Source organism: Armigeres subalbatus, chromosome 1 (genome assembly GCF_024139115.2).
Source record: "Armigeres subalbatus isolate Guangzhou_Male chromosome 1, GZ_Asu_2, whole genome shotgun sequence".
NCBI classification, from domain to species: Eukaryota; Metazoa; Arthropoda; class Insecta; order Diptera; family Culicidae; genus Armigeres; species Armigeres subalbatus.
In genome coordinates this window covers 168,661,993-168,674,887 of record NC_085139.1, presented here as the reverse complement: position 1 = coordinate 168,674,887, position 12,895 = coordinate 168,661,993, and the positions used below count along the sequence as shown (strand labels likewise).

Below are 12,895 nucleotides of genomic sequence, written 5' to 3'. Positions count from 1 at the left end.
CTCTCCTCTCCGTAGACACTTCCCTCATGACCGCTCCAAGCATAGATCCACGGTACAGTGCCACCTACGGAAATCCGTATTTGCGTAGCAGCACGGCTCAGCTGCCACCACTACCGCCACCGAGCACCGCAAACCCGGCGGTAACTCCGGCGCCACCTCCGTACAGTGCCGGTCGTGGCCAAAGCTCGCTTCTATCGATGGGCGTCAATTTGGGTGTCGGAAACGGGCTGAACAGCGGCAGCATCGTCGGCATCACCTCAGGCCTGACGAGTCCCGAATCGGTGCGATCGTCGTCCGGCGCCAACACCAGCATGGACCAAACGTCCCAACAGAGTCAGCCAACGCCAACACTGCCACAGTCCGGAACAAGTCCCGGGCCTGGCCAATTCATTCTTCCAGCAAACGGGGATCTGCGGAAAGGTGCCCTGGCGACACACGTCTAGCGTAAGCGTCCGGATATTTACCTCTTACTACTTAGTGCGCCCTGTGCATAGATATATGTAAGCAGCTTCTAGTACTCTACATTGCCGATGGGCAGCTTTCCGTTGGATGGGGTAGAGATGCTCTACACATGTATGTAGGGTTTGAATGTGATAAAATCTTGCAAGATGGTAGCGTGACATATTTGAACTCACAGAGTTAATTATGATTATGACAACAATTACGATTTTGATTATTTTTATTTAATGTTTGTAAATTTGAATTTTTACATTCTTTGATTCTGTTCCTCAACTAAATTACTGAATACGTGTTTCCTTTTAACAATATTATTTGCGCTATTTGCGTTTTTTGAAGTAATGGAATCAACACCAATGTAAATTTAATTTATTTGCAATCTTGAAGCATTTCTCTTTTCACTCTAAATCAGAAGCATTCGCTCCTATCATCTGCAAGTGAACCTTGATCTTAATCTCATCCACGTGAATGCTGGCTCTGAACGCAAGCGAAAAAGGATCTCCTCATGCATTGTACTCTTACACGACCCCGTCCCACCACCCACGAAAGTACCCCCTCCCCCATTTTAACTCCCATCAGAAAGTGAAATTACTTACTCATATGTAAATGTGTGTGTTCAGTAGCGCATATCTTCTACCGCCATCGCGCGCGCCTTCGCCATCGGATTCACTCGCAGCCAGTCACTCCACATCAAATCCCAACAACTATATTACAATCTTCCACCTTCTTTGTTTCTGCACAGAGAAGATGAGGGAGAAGAAAAAAAATAATGCGTGGCCTTATTAGTCGAGAAACAAAACAACAGTTCAGAAACCAAAAAAAAAGTAATAAGAAAATTGGAAAACTGTAATCGGAAAACATTAGGGTTCAACGAATATTGGACAGTGAGCGTTTTTCTTGAACTTGTTCTTAGGGAAGTCTATTAAGATCTAAAATTCGAAATTTTATCGTAGCTTAACGAAAATTCGGCTTGAGCTTTAAACTTTTTAGCAGAAACGAAACTGTGTATATCGCTGTAATAATGAAAATTGAACTACAAAAATCAGTAAGCTTTGTTTTAGAGAGAAACGGTTAAAGTTTATGCGTAGCACAAACAGAAGCAAGTAAAACCGGCGTGTGTTTTGAAATTGTTACTGAATAGTAAAGTTATTTTAACGAAATGCCAGCAGAAGGGAATATAAACGTTGCGTTTGTGGTTTGAGCGTTTAAAAAGTTTTACCGAAGCGAAAAATTGAAAGAGATTTAGCCAGGATACAAGAATTCTTTTGTAGGAAAAAGTTTTCACTATTAGAAGATACTCCTCTCAGCGAGAAGAAAAAACGAAACGTTGAGATAAGATGTAGAAACGAGATTTCATATACGTATTAAGTTTTTGCCAATTCCCTTCTTCGAATCCCTGCCACACACACCAAATCGTCCTTTTCCAACCAAATCTAGCCCAGCTTTCCCTGCAGCGGGACAGACAGATAACAGTACGAAAGGATGTCTTGGACAGAAAAAAAAAATAAGCAAAGAAACATTTTCTTGTCTCATCACCCCTCATAGTAGAACAGAGCATCGCTCAGGTACAATGCAATCTGGCTGGCGTCTGTTTTTCCTCTCGCGAGACAGGCGAGGGAAATTGAGATAGAAAACTTGACAGTCATTGCATTTAATGTGAAGCAAACGAACGGAAAGGAAAATCGCATGAAATTGAAGCTAGCATTACAAAGATGATTGAGCATTAGGCAAAGTGAAACGTACTCCCGGAATGCGAGTGTGTGTAATATACCAAATTATATTTTTATTATCGTTTAAGTTTTAGCGAAACAGAAGAAAAAATACAAAAACAGAAAAACATAAAAAGATATTATCGATTGAGAGCAAAGATCCCCCTTGACTGATAAGTAGTTATTCTTTGAAGATATATATACATAGCTAGTGGTTTAAGTACTTAGTTAAAATATTATACAGTTTTTACTGAGAATAAAAAGAACAGTTGAAAAGCTGAAATCGATATGATGCAAAGAAAATATATCAAATTGTATATGGAACTTAATGGAATTGTATATATAAACGAAAAAGATTTTAAAAACTGAAATCAGGTCAGGAGACGAACAAAACGCAAATGCAAATATTTCATAGAAATCTGAGATACTTTTTAGATAGTGCAAGCAAACGAATCTTTGTATAGAATGAAACAATATATTTCATTTAGACTTGTCAATTGTATATATACTGAACAGAAATCTCTCTATAGGCCATAAGATTTGAAGTCAATTGATTCTCAAAATAGATAAAAGAAAATAAATGAAAAGCTGATTTTGACGGAGTTTAGAACTTTCATTTGAAATCTGATGACACAAGTTTGAGAAACACCTTCATCCGTGAGCTGTGGAATGTAATAATCACGAACGTAAGTTGTGGTACCTTGGGGCAGGTAGGGTCTACTTGAATAAGTGAAAACTTCACACTCGGAAAAATCGATGATTTCCAAAACTGAAATTTTGTTTATTACTGTTTCTCTGCCAAATATTATTCATACCTCAGAAAACAAAATTTCACTTTTAGGGGAAAGTGGGATAAGATGGCCATATGGGGCAAGACAGCCAACGTTAATTATGCATTAAGTGAGCATTATATTCACATTATTATTACAAGAGATGGTTCACAATCATGTAAAAGGACTATACAACTGAGAAATGTACTTTGACAACCTCACTTGTTCTTGTTATATTGATTTGAAGATGGTTTAGTTGAAATTCGAATTTTCTTATAATTTTCTAGTTTCATAATTTAACAATTGAAGCCTAAATTACTCATTTTTCATGACAAATTGATATTTACCGAAGCTTTTATATAACTATAGCATATATACAATAATAATTTGAGGAGATTCACAGTAATTAGGTTCGATAGGATATAAATCTTTGGGTATACGTCGTCCTAGGCGGTATTGCCAACTGTATAGGAACAATGTCATCTCCAGGATTAAGAGTCGCCTAACCCTTAAATGCGTTTAAAAAATGATCAAAATAGTTTCTGCGTGAATCTGTCATGATTTAGAACAAAAATATGGTTTTAAAAGTAAAAATTAGTTTTAGGCAAATTCTGATATTGTGCCAGTGCCAGTTGTCAAGAAATCAACATGAAATACGACATTTTTAAACGAAGCATCATTTGAACATAATCCAATAATCCATAGAAGTGCAAGAAATGTGTCCCCTATTCTAAATAAATTTAGCACTATTTTGCTTGTCATAAGACGAGTTAGTACAATCCCATTGAATTCCACCACTTAATTGTATCTTGACAGATACGTATTTCGACCTCAAATGTAAGGCCGTCTTCAGTGTCTCGTACTTGACTCGACTATTTTGGTAAAGTTTTTGGTTCATGCTCATCTTGCCCCGAGGGGGTGGTCATATTGCCCCATATGGTAAATATAGGCATCATAAAAACACCTTTTTTAAAACCAGTTTATAAGATACTAAAACTTTATTAATCAGTGTTTATTGATACTTATGTCAAAGACAGGTCATCATAAAGGTGTTTTATGGACAAATCAGCAGAATTTGAAGGAGTGTCACTATTTTACAAGGGTTACCGCTTAGTATGGCCATCTTGCCCCACTTTCCCCTACTAAGAGCTCGGCATAAAACAGGTTTGCTGAAACACAATAACCGGATCTGATCGGACTATGGGCTTAGAAGTTATGGGCAAAATACTATTTATTGAGAAAAAGGAGTGCAAAAAGCCTAGCTCAGAGAATCCTGTTTCCTATTGAAAACTGACCGGATCGGACTATGAAATCAGAAGTTATGACCAAAATACTAATTTCAAATCCACAAAACAAAATCACTTTTTTGGCACTTATGCTCATCCGATTTGCTTGCAACAAGTTGCGTTCGGCGAGAAATTTTATAATGCATATCAGGGTTCATTCAAAAATGACGTCTACTAGTTAAAGGGGAGAGAGGGGTAAACAACTTGTGACAATATGTGACAGGGGAGGGGGGGCTTGTAAATATGTGACATCCTACTTTATTATTTAAAAAAAATCATTAGGCTAACTCGCCAAATGTTGAACGGCCAATTTCTTCGCATATTGTTGAACGCACGTGCATTTCTAATGGGAATTCAACAATAAGCGACAAAATTAGACGTTCAACATTTGGCGGATTCCCCTATATGAAATGAAATTTTATCAGCGTGGTAAGAAAACCAAATTGTCGAAAGGTATGAGTGCATTGACGAACGAGAAAACACACACATCTTTACCTAGTCGTATACACGAGCAGCACACATGGTGTACATAGAGCACAGTAGCTTATGTGTGACCCGATTTAATCACAATTATACTTGTGACACATATATGATACCAATATCACAAATCATATGTCTGTCACCCAGAATCACGCTGGTATGACGATAGCACGATGATTCCCGTACCCTGCCCTGCGACCGTTGTATTGTACGAAACAGAACATAATTTGTTGATTTGAAATGTCAAATACGCCGTTTGACATATGAAATAAAAACAAACATTTGCAAGCTGACTGAGTAAAATTCGTTTTTCTGCAATTCCAGATGATATTTTTCACTACATTGGCAAAATAATTATTCGTAAGCCCATTATTTGCTTCAATTACGTTCTGAAGATGTCTTCCTATTGATTTTGCCAGTTCTTGGGTTGTTCCCGGGAAAGATCTACCATGCATGATATTCAATGGTTTGAGTTCTGTATCGTGTGATTTCGAACATTTTGTGCAAGGATCCCATGGGTTTTAATTGAAATGAGGTCTGGGGGTTGGGAAGGATGCGGGCTCTTTGATTTGCCATACAGGGCCTGATTTAGGGGGGGGGGGGCGGTGGGGCCATGGCCCCGGGCCCCCACAAATCTTATGTACCAAAACCAACCTATTTTGTACATTTTGGGGCCCCCACATACTGTCGGCCCCGGGGCCCCCTTCCGGCTAAATCCGGCCCTGCCATGAGTCAGCATCTACTTTTTGGAAGAATGTTTTGCACCGTTGGTTTGGACAAATTCAAAATTGGATCTTTAGTGTTTGGAGAGGGAAGGAGGATAGGAGAGGAGGATCTCGTGGAGGTAAACGTGAAGTGCAGAAATAAACGGTAGTCAGCGCGAAGTAAATAAGTGTTTGGAAAACCCGGAGTTCCGTGTCCGAATAAACCTGTTACAGGATCTATGACCCAATTGAACGGTGCTGGCTGTATCCTTCAAAATGTCCGAATGAATTAAACGATCAGTGACGTTTGCACTGAAATCACCCCAAACCATAGAATAGAGTGATTAACGTCCGCAGAAATAATTGCCCTGCGGAATATTTGCAAGAACTCTCATATTTCTGCTAAAATACCCATACGAAGAATTGGAAACTATGACGTTTTTATATCGATGAATGAACTGCTGACGTGAATTCACAATTTATTCAAAAAAATATGGATAAATATTGTATCTTCTTCTTCTTATTGGCATTACATCCCCACACTGGGACAGAGCCGCCTCGCAGCTTAGTGTTCATTAAGCACTTCCACAGTTATTAACTGCGAGGTTTCTAAGCCAAGTTACCATTTATGCATTCGTATATCATGAGGCTAACACGATGATACTTTTATGCCCAGGGAAGTCGAGACAATTTCCAATCCGAAAACTGTCTAGACCGGCACCGGGAATCGAACCCAGCCACCCTCAGCATGGTCTTGCTTTGTAGCCGCGCGTCTTACCGCACGGCTAAGGAGGAGCCCCAAATAAATATTATAATCTCGATTATAATATTGTATACTACTCATAAAAATTGTAGTAACAGTTTATGATTTCTATACATTTTGATGAAACATATAGTTTTGGAAAGCGGTAGGATCAGTTTCAAAACAAGCTGTCAAATAGATACAACGGTGGAAATAAAAGATGTGTGTCATCTTGTCACTGTACGCGTCCAGCGTGATACGAAAATCATTGTGCGGAAATCATATGTCTGTCGATAGTATTAGGTTGCTGTAACCAGTTTCATTAGACTTGTGCTGCTTGGATATCATATCTGCACCATCATTGTTGAACACTATTGGTATTCATATTCTTATTGTTAAGTACGAACCGCGCGAGGTTTGCTTCATTCAGGAACTGCGTCGGAGTTGTTTTTATCGGTTTTATTAAAAATCTTTTTGTATACTAGCTTTATCGGGGATTGAATTTCGATTTGATTGATCAAGGTAGGTTTACGCAGAAGTGATGTTTATAACTTTCTAATATTTTTTTATAAGATTGATCGAAACCAATAGGGAACAGCAGCAGCTGTTCGATGCATTCTGCCGTGCTTACCCGCTGCACAGATATAAAAAATATTACAACTTTGAAGAAATTTTCAAATCGAAAATTAGCGCTTTGAAGCCGAAAGGTACAATTATAAGTTTTTTAAAGCCAGGACAAGGAAAAGACAAGGAATCTTCTGCTGTAAATGGAGAGCGTGTCAAAATTGCTCCACAAGCACCACCTAATGAGAAAGTTCCGACATCTCAGCCTTTCAGTTCTCCCAAAGCTCCTCCGATTTAGGACAAAAATGTTCCTTCTAATTTTACATGTCCCAAACAGAATGCGATTTTCAAAGATTTGGAAATAGTTATTTGCAAGATTTCCAGCCTGATGATCTGATCTGATCGACCGTAGGAAAACGCTGAATAAAGATCTTGAGAAAAAAAAATTAGATCAGCAGCGTCAAAAGACAAGCAGAGGAAGAAGATTCTTGAGGAGGAATATGAATCAAATCCTCACCTTGCCAAGCGTCTCAAGATGCGGACTGTCAAAGGACGACCTTCGATCGGAAATGACCAACCAAAGTTGTTGAATCGATCTGGCCCAGCATAGTGCGTCAGCTGATGAGAGGCGAAGATAAGAATTCAAGTTTTATAAAAACCATTAAATAATAATAGTATTCTATAGAATCAATTCCTTATTGAAGAAAGGAATTCAAATATATTATTCAAAATTGTAATAATTCTCTGGTACTCATTCAAAACGACGTATTTAATTTTGAAAACAAAATTTTATTTATTTATTATTAGACTAAGACCGGAGTGGCCTGTGTAGTACATAAAAGTCTTCTCCATTCAGCTCGGTCCATGGCTGCACGTCCCCAACCACGCAGTCTGCGGAGGGTCCCCAGTCATCTTGCACCTGATCGATCCACCTTGCCCGATGCGCACCTCGCTTTTTTGTGCCCGTCGGATCGTTGAAGAACTATTTTCAACGGGTTACTGTCCGACAATCTGGCTACGTACCAGGCCCACCGTAGTATTCCGATTTTCGCGGTGTGAATGATGTATGGTTCTCCCAACAGCTGATCCAACCTCTTCCACGTACCGTCATTTGCATCCGTACATAGTACGCAGCACTTTCCTTTCGAAAACTCCGAGTGAGCGTTAGTCCTCCACGATCATCGTCCAGTTCTCGTATCCATAGAGAACTTCCGGCCTAATGAGTGTTTTGTAGATAGTCAGTTTAGTACGGCGGTGAACTCTATTCAACCGGAGCGTTTTGCGGAATCCAAAGTACGTACGATTTCCTGCCACGATGCGTCACCAAATTTTTCTGCTGGTATCGTTATCGAAGGTCATCAGTTAGCCCAAGTACCCGAATTCTTCTACCACCTCGATTTCATCACCACAGATACAAACTAGTGGTGGATGGCCAACATTGTTCTCACTTGAGCCTCTTCATATCATGTACTTCGTCTTCGACGTATTGATTACTAGTAAGCGGATCGGATTAGTCAACATGCTTCCCTCTTCAGTCTTCCATCATCTCAAAGTTACATGTCATAATATCAATGTCGTCGGCGAAACCAAATAGCTAAACCGACTCCGTGAAAGTCGTACCACTCGTGTCAATCCCTGCCTTTCGTATTACTCCCTCCAAAGCTATCGTAACCCTCTGCACGTTTCGAAGAGACTCGAGAATGCCCCTAAAACTTGAACTACGCACATAACCTGATCGATTGTATCATAGACGGCTTTGAAGACGATGTATAGATTATGTGTGGATACGTTGAACTCGTGGATTTTTTGCAATACCTGACGTACGGTGAACACCTGGTCCGTGGTGTGTGCCATGAATTTATTGTTATTTGAATTCTTGTTTGGCAATGTGTAATGTGCATAATAACCATTGCCGATATCTGTCTTATCAATCTTACGAAACGATATTTCAGTTACAAGATAAAGATTGTCGCTGTCGTCGTGTTCGGAGCATCTTTTGCTGGCAAGGATAGGGTGCTAAATGTCAATGAAGGAAAAATACATACGATTTGATAGTTCGGTATCCAACATGTTCCGGACACCATAAAAAAGGAAACCGAAGCGACAATTTTTATCTTGTCACTAAAATATCTTTTATCTTACGTCTCACGTGACTCGTCATACGCAACCGCGCTAACGCAGCATAATTTGAATTGAGCACCAGTAATGGCCCGTTTACATATGAGCTAGTTCTAGCGGACAATGCACTATCCGACAATACTAGCACGAAATTAGCATAATGTAAACGCTTATTAGCGAGGACAATTCCTGTTTACATTATGCTAATATCGCGCTAGTATTGTCGGATAGTGCATTGTCCGCTAGAACTAGCTCATATGTAAACGGGCCATAAGCCATGACTTATAACACGTTTGCAAAGCAACCCCTTTTTCCCCTGATTAGTTACGGACGATACGTAAGTACTATTTTGCCTAACCTATTACCTAACGTTTTCGGCTTGTCCTTTTCCGATGGCACGAGGCCACACATTTGGCGATTCTTGCCGGGCATAATTTAGACCTAATGTTATTTTTTCGATTCACCAGATAACCTGGCTGCAAGGATGTTAACGATCATTCAGCAATTTGCGTTCGATCATTTAGTAGTTTGTCGATAACACATTCCAGAAGCTGAATTTTAAAATACGTTGTATGGTGGAGTGCAAAGTGCAAAGAATTTTCTACAACTCTGCCTAATGGTTCGTTGTTTGAATACCACTAGTAACGGAGTTATAGCTATAGTTTCAGTAACTTAGACTAAATGATAACAAAATTCCAAACATTTAGTTTAAGTTACTGCAACTAGCGCTCTAACCCCGTTATTTGTTGAATTCTAATAACGAACCATTAGGCAAAGTTGTAGAAAAACCTTCGCACTAGAAGCCCACCATACAACATATTTTGAAATTCAGCTTCTGGACTGTGTTATCGACAAACTACTAAATGATCGAACGCAAATTACTGAATGATCGTTAACATCCTTGCGCTGGCTGTTTTTTTTTTTCAAATTAGTAAACTCTGCATCGGAAAAGGATGGACCGATCAAAGTTAATAAATAAAAATACCCAATGAAACTACAAAAAAGCGCGGATGCTGCTCGCAAAAGTGCTCAGTGCGTGTAAAAAATCGCAAAGCATTTTGAGCGCGAGTGGTGCTTGCAAAAGTGCTCAGTGTGTATCCAAATCGCTACACGCTTAAAATGACTTACATATTTTTGTGTTCCGTTCACACAAAACGGGCCTCTCCTGGAACAACTCATATTATGAGTAATTACGATGTTACTCATTTTTGTGTAACCGATAGCCGATGATTTTAGGTGAGTTCATTTTACACAGTGAGAGAGCAGTCGAAAATCGAACCTAACCTCAATTGTATGTTTCCAAATTGATGGTAAAGTAAGCCAACTTTTCCATACTTATTCAGAGGCTTCTCCAATCGTTTCGATCAACAAAACAAAGTGCGATGCTTGTATTCGCACATTTTTTTGTTTCGTCATCAAAGCAAAAAAAAAAACCTCCGAAAAAGTACGATTTCTTGCCTCACATTCTGCACCCGTTCGCCATCATAGCGACCCGAAGGGACTTTGACAGTTCGAGGCAAACTCGCTTACACATATCATGCACATGTGAGACATTACACAGCGACTGCTCGTGTTTCACACAAAATTTTCACTCATAGTGAGAGTTGGCCAAGGCGTCGCCATAATGTGTGAAAACTATTCATGCGATGTGTATTTGACTTTAAGCGTGTAAAACATTTGAGCACGAGTGGTGCTCGCAAATTTCTCAGTGCGTGTGATAAATCGCTAAAACATTTTGAGCGTGAGTGATGCTCGCCTTAGAGCTCAGAGCGTATCCAAATCGCTAAATTTCTCAGTACGCGTGAAAAATCGCTTAAACATTTTGAGCGCGAGTGGAGCTCGCAAAAGTACTCAGTGCGCATTCAAAATCTCTGAAATACTTTGAGCACGAGTGTTCCTTGCAAAAATGCTCACTGCGTGTGAAAAATCGCTAAAATATTTTGAACGCGAGTGGTGCTCGCATAAGTGCAATAAAAGCAAATTAAGGACGCGTGGTGCCTACAAAAGTGCCCAGTTCGTAATAAAATCGCAAAACTTTTTGAGCGCGAGTAGGGCTCGCAAAAGTGCTCAGTGAGTATAAAATAGCTGCAATATTTTGAACACGAGAAGTGCCCTGTACGTTAACTGGAGGTAAACACCTCGTTCAAAAGCAATTCAGTGGATCCCAGTCAACACAAAATCGTATATGATGCAACATAAGATGCTAAAGTGGAGGCAATATACTTATATATTGTATGGGGAAGTACCAATATGGCCTCCACTTTAGCATCCTATGTGACATCATACATGATCATGTGTTGACTGGGATAATGACACGGACAAAAGAAATACACGAACATGAAAGATTACTCAAAATTGAGTTGTTTCTCACTCATTTAGCACTAAGTGTCGAACTCTTTCACCGATGAAGGAGAGAGAGCCGCAGCAACCAGGGACATTCGCCCCCTCTACGATATCTCACGACGCACATAGGAGTACGTAGTGTAAAAGCGTGGCCAAAACTATGTCAATCATTTGTCGTCTTTAAATGCATACAATAAGCAGTAAAGCGTATTCTTTTTTGTTTTTGTGCTCTTTGTATTGATGTAGCAGTGATATATGACCACTGGCGGGGTCAGTTATTGTTATTTGTTAGAGCACCATTTGGCACAAGAACGCTGCCTTTGAGAACTACAAAGTGCTTGCGACGAGTGGTGCCTACCTCTGACTCCTCCAATGAGTATGATTTTTATGATCATCTTCATTCTTCAATTATTACTCACTAAATTTTCCGAAAAGATGTACTTTGTTTGTTCACTTCGACTATATAAATTTGTCATCGGATAATGTTAAAGTCTCAGAATAATGCATCGATATTACACTGGAGCAGATCAAATAAATTCGAAGTGCAAGTCAACCGCCTAACAATCCGAAAAATGCGTATGCTTTTTATGGATCGTGCATCGAAGTCTAACTCTTCTAAAAGCAACCATTTATGTGAACTTAGTCGCTCAAAATCATAAATACTTGAATTAAATATTTAGAAAAAATTAACTTTTTGTAGCAAACTTCACTATATTCAAATAAAAACAAGTCACGATTGCGTGAGGATGCGTGAAATGTTTTTCGTGGAGCTTATTAAGGAAACTTCAATCTTTCCGACGCTGACAATTTTGTTGCTTGATCGGGTTTGGAACCTAATCAAAAGTTTTATTTTGTAAATCATATTTTTGTAAAAAAGGTAGAAAAAAGCTACCAATTAATATCATCATTAAAGATCACTTGAAAACGTTTTACATACCCTCATTATTAGTACTTATATTGATTATCATCTTGAAAATCATTAAAAATCCAGAAAAACACGATAAAACGTAAATATTTTTTATAGACAATTGCAATAAAATTGGCATGTAAATTATGGTGAAGTTTTGGCAGCCAGCATTGCTTACAATTAACTAAGATTGTTTCAAAGTTCCCATGGCAAGTTAGTATTACTATTTGAGAGTACAAAAACGGAAAATAATATGGGAATATCTGAAAAAAATGTTTTTGACTTTTGGCCAGGATTTGGGCTGAAATACTCCTCAGTGCGACGCTTAAACGGGGCGAAGACGAATGCAACGATGCATGTGAAGCCTTGAATGGTCAGCTACTGACCGACCAAACTGACCAGTGAACACTTCGAATAGCATCGAACAGGGCCAGCTAAGTCGCTACCCCTCGCCATGAACTGCCTAGGATCCCTAGCAGCACATTTCAACCAAATCTAGTTACAGCAACTTGATTGTCACCCAATTCGGTCACGTATACAGGGGTTAGACAAAAAGGTTAAGATAGGCAAAATTTTGTCGAAGTTCAAATCAGCATAACTTTGCATAACTTTGCGAAGTTCAAATCAGCATAACCGCTTCTAATGGTCCTGGTTTTCTCAAAATCGGATTATTCTACGCGAAGTTATGTTGATTTGAATTTTGACATAATTTTACCTATCTCAACCTTTTTGTCTAACCCCTGTAAGTTCTGGCAACTGCTTTGAAACATGTGTGCTGGTTGGGATCCGGCGTATATCACGTATCAATACTGAATC

At 39.2% G+C, this 12,895-nt stretch overlaps 1 protein-coding gene across 1 annotated transcript in view; it reads left to right on the top strand.

Annotated features, from left to right (window-relative positions):
- Nucleotides 1-2,767, top strand: part of LOC134205522 (irregular chiasm C-roughest protein-like) — a 169,718-nt gene extending 166,951 nt beyond the window's left edge. Inside the window, exon 10 of the mRNA XM_062680805.1 lies at nt 16-2,767. Coding sequence (XP_062536789.1) covers nt 16-443 — 428 coding nt within the window. The 3' untranslated portion in view covers nt 444-2,767. The remainder of the gene's footprint in view (nt 1-15) is intronic.
- Nucleotides 2,768-12,895: the final 10,128 nt, after the last annotated feature.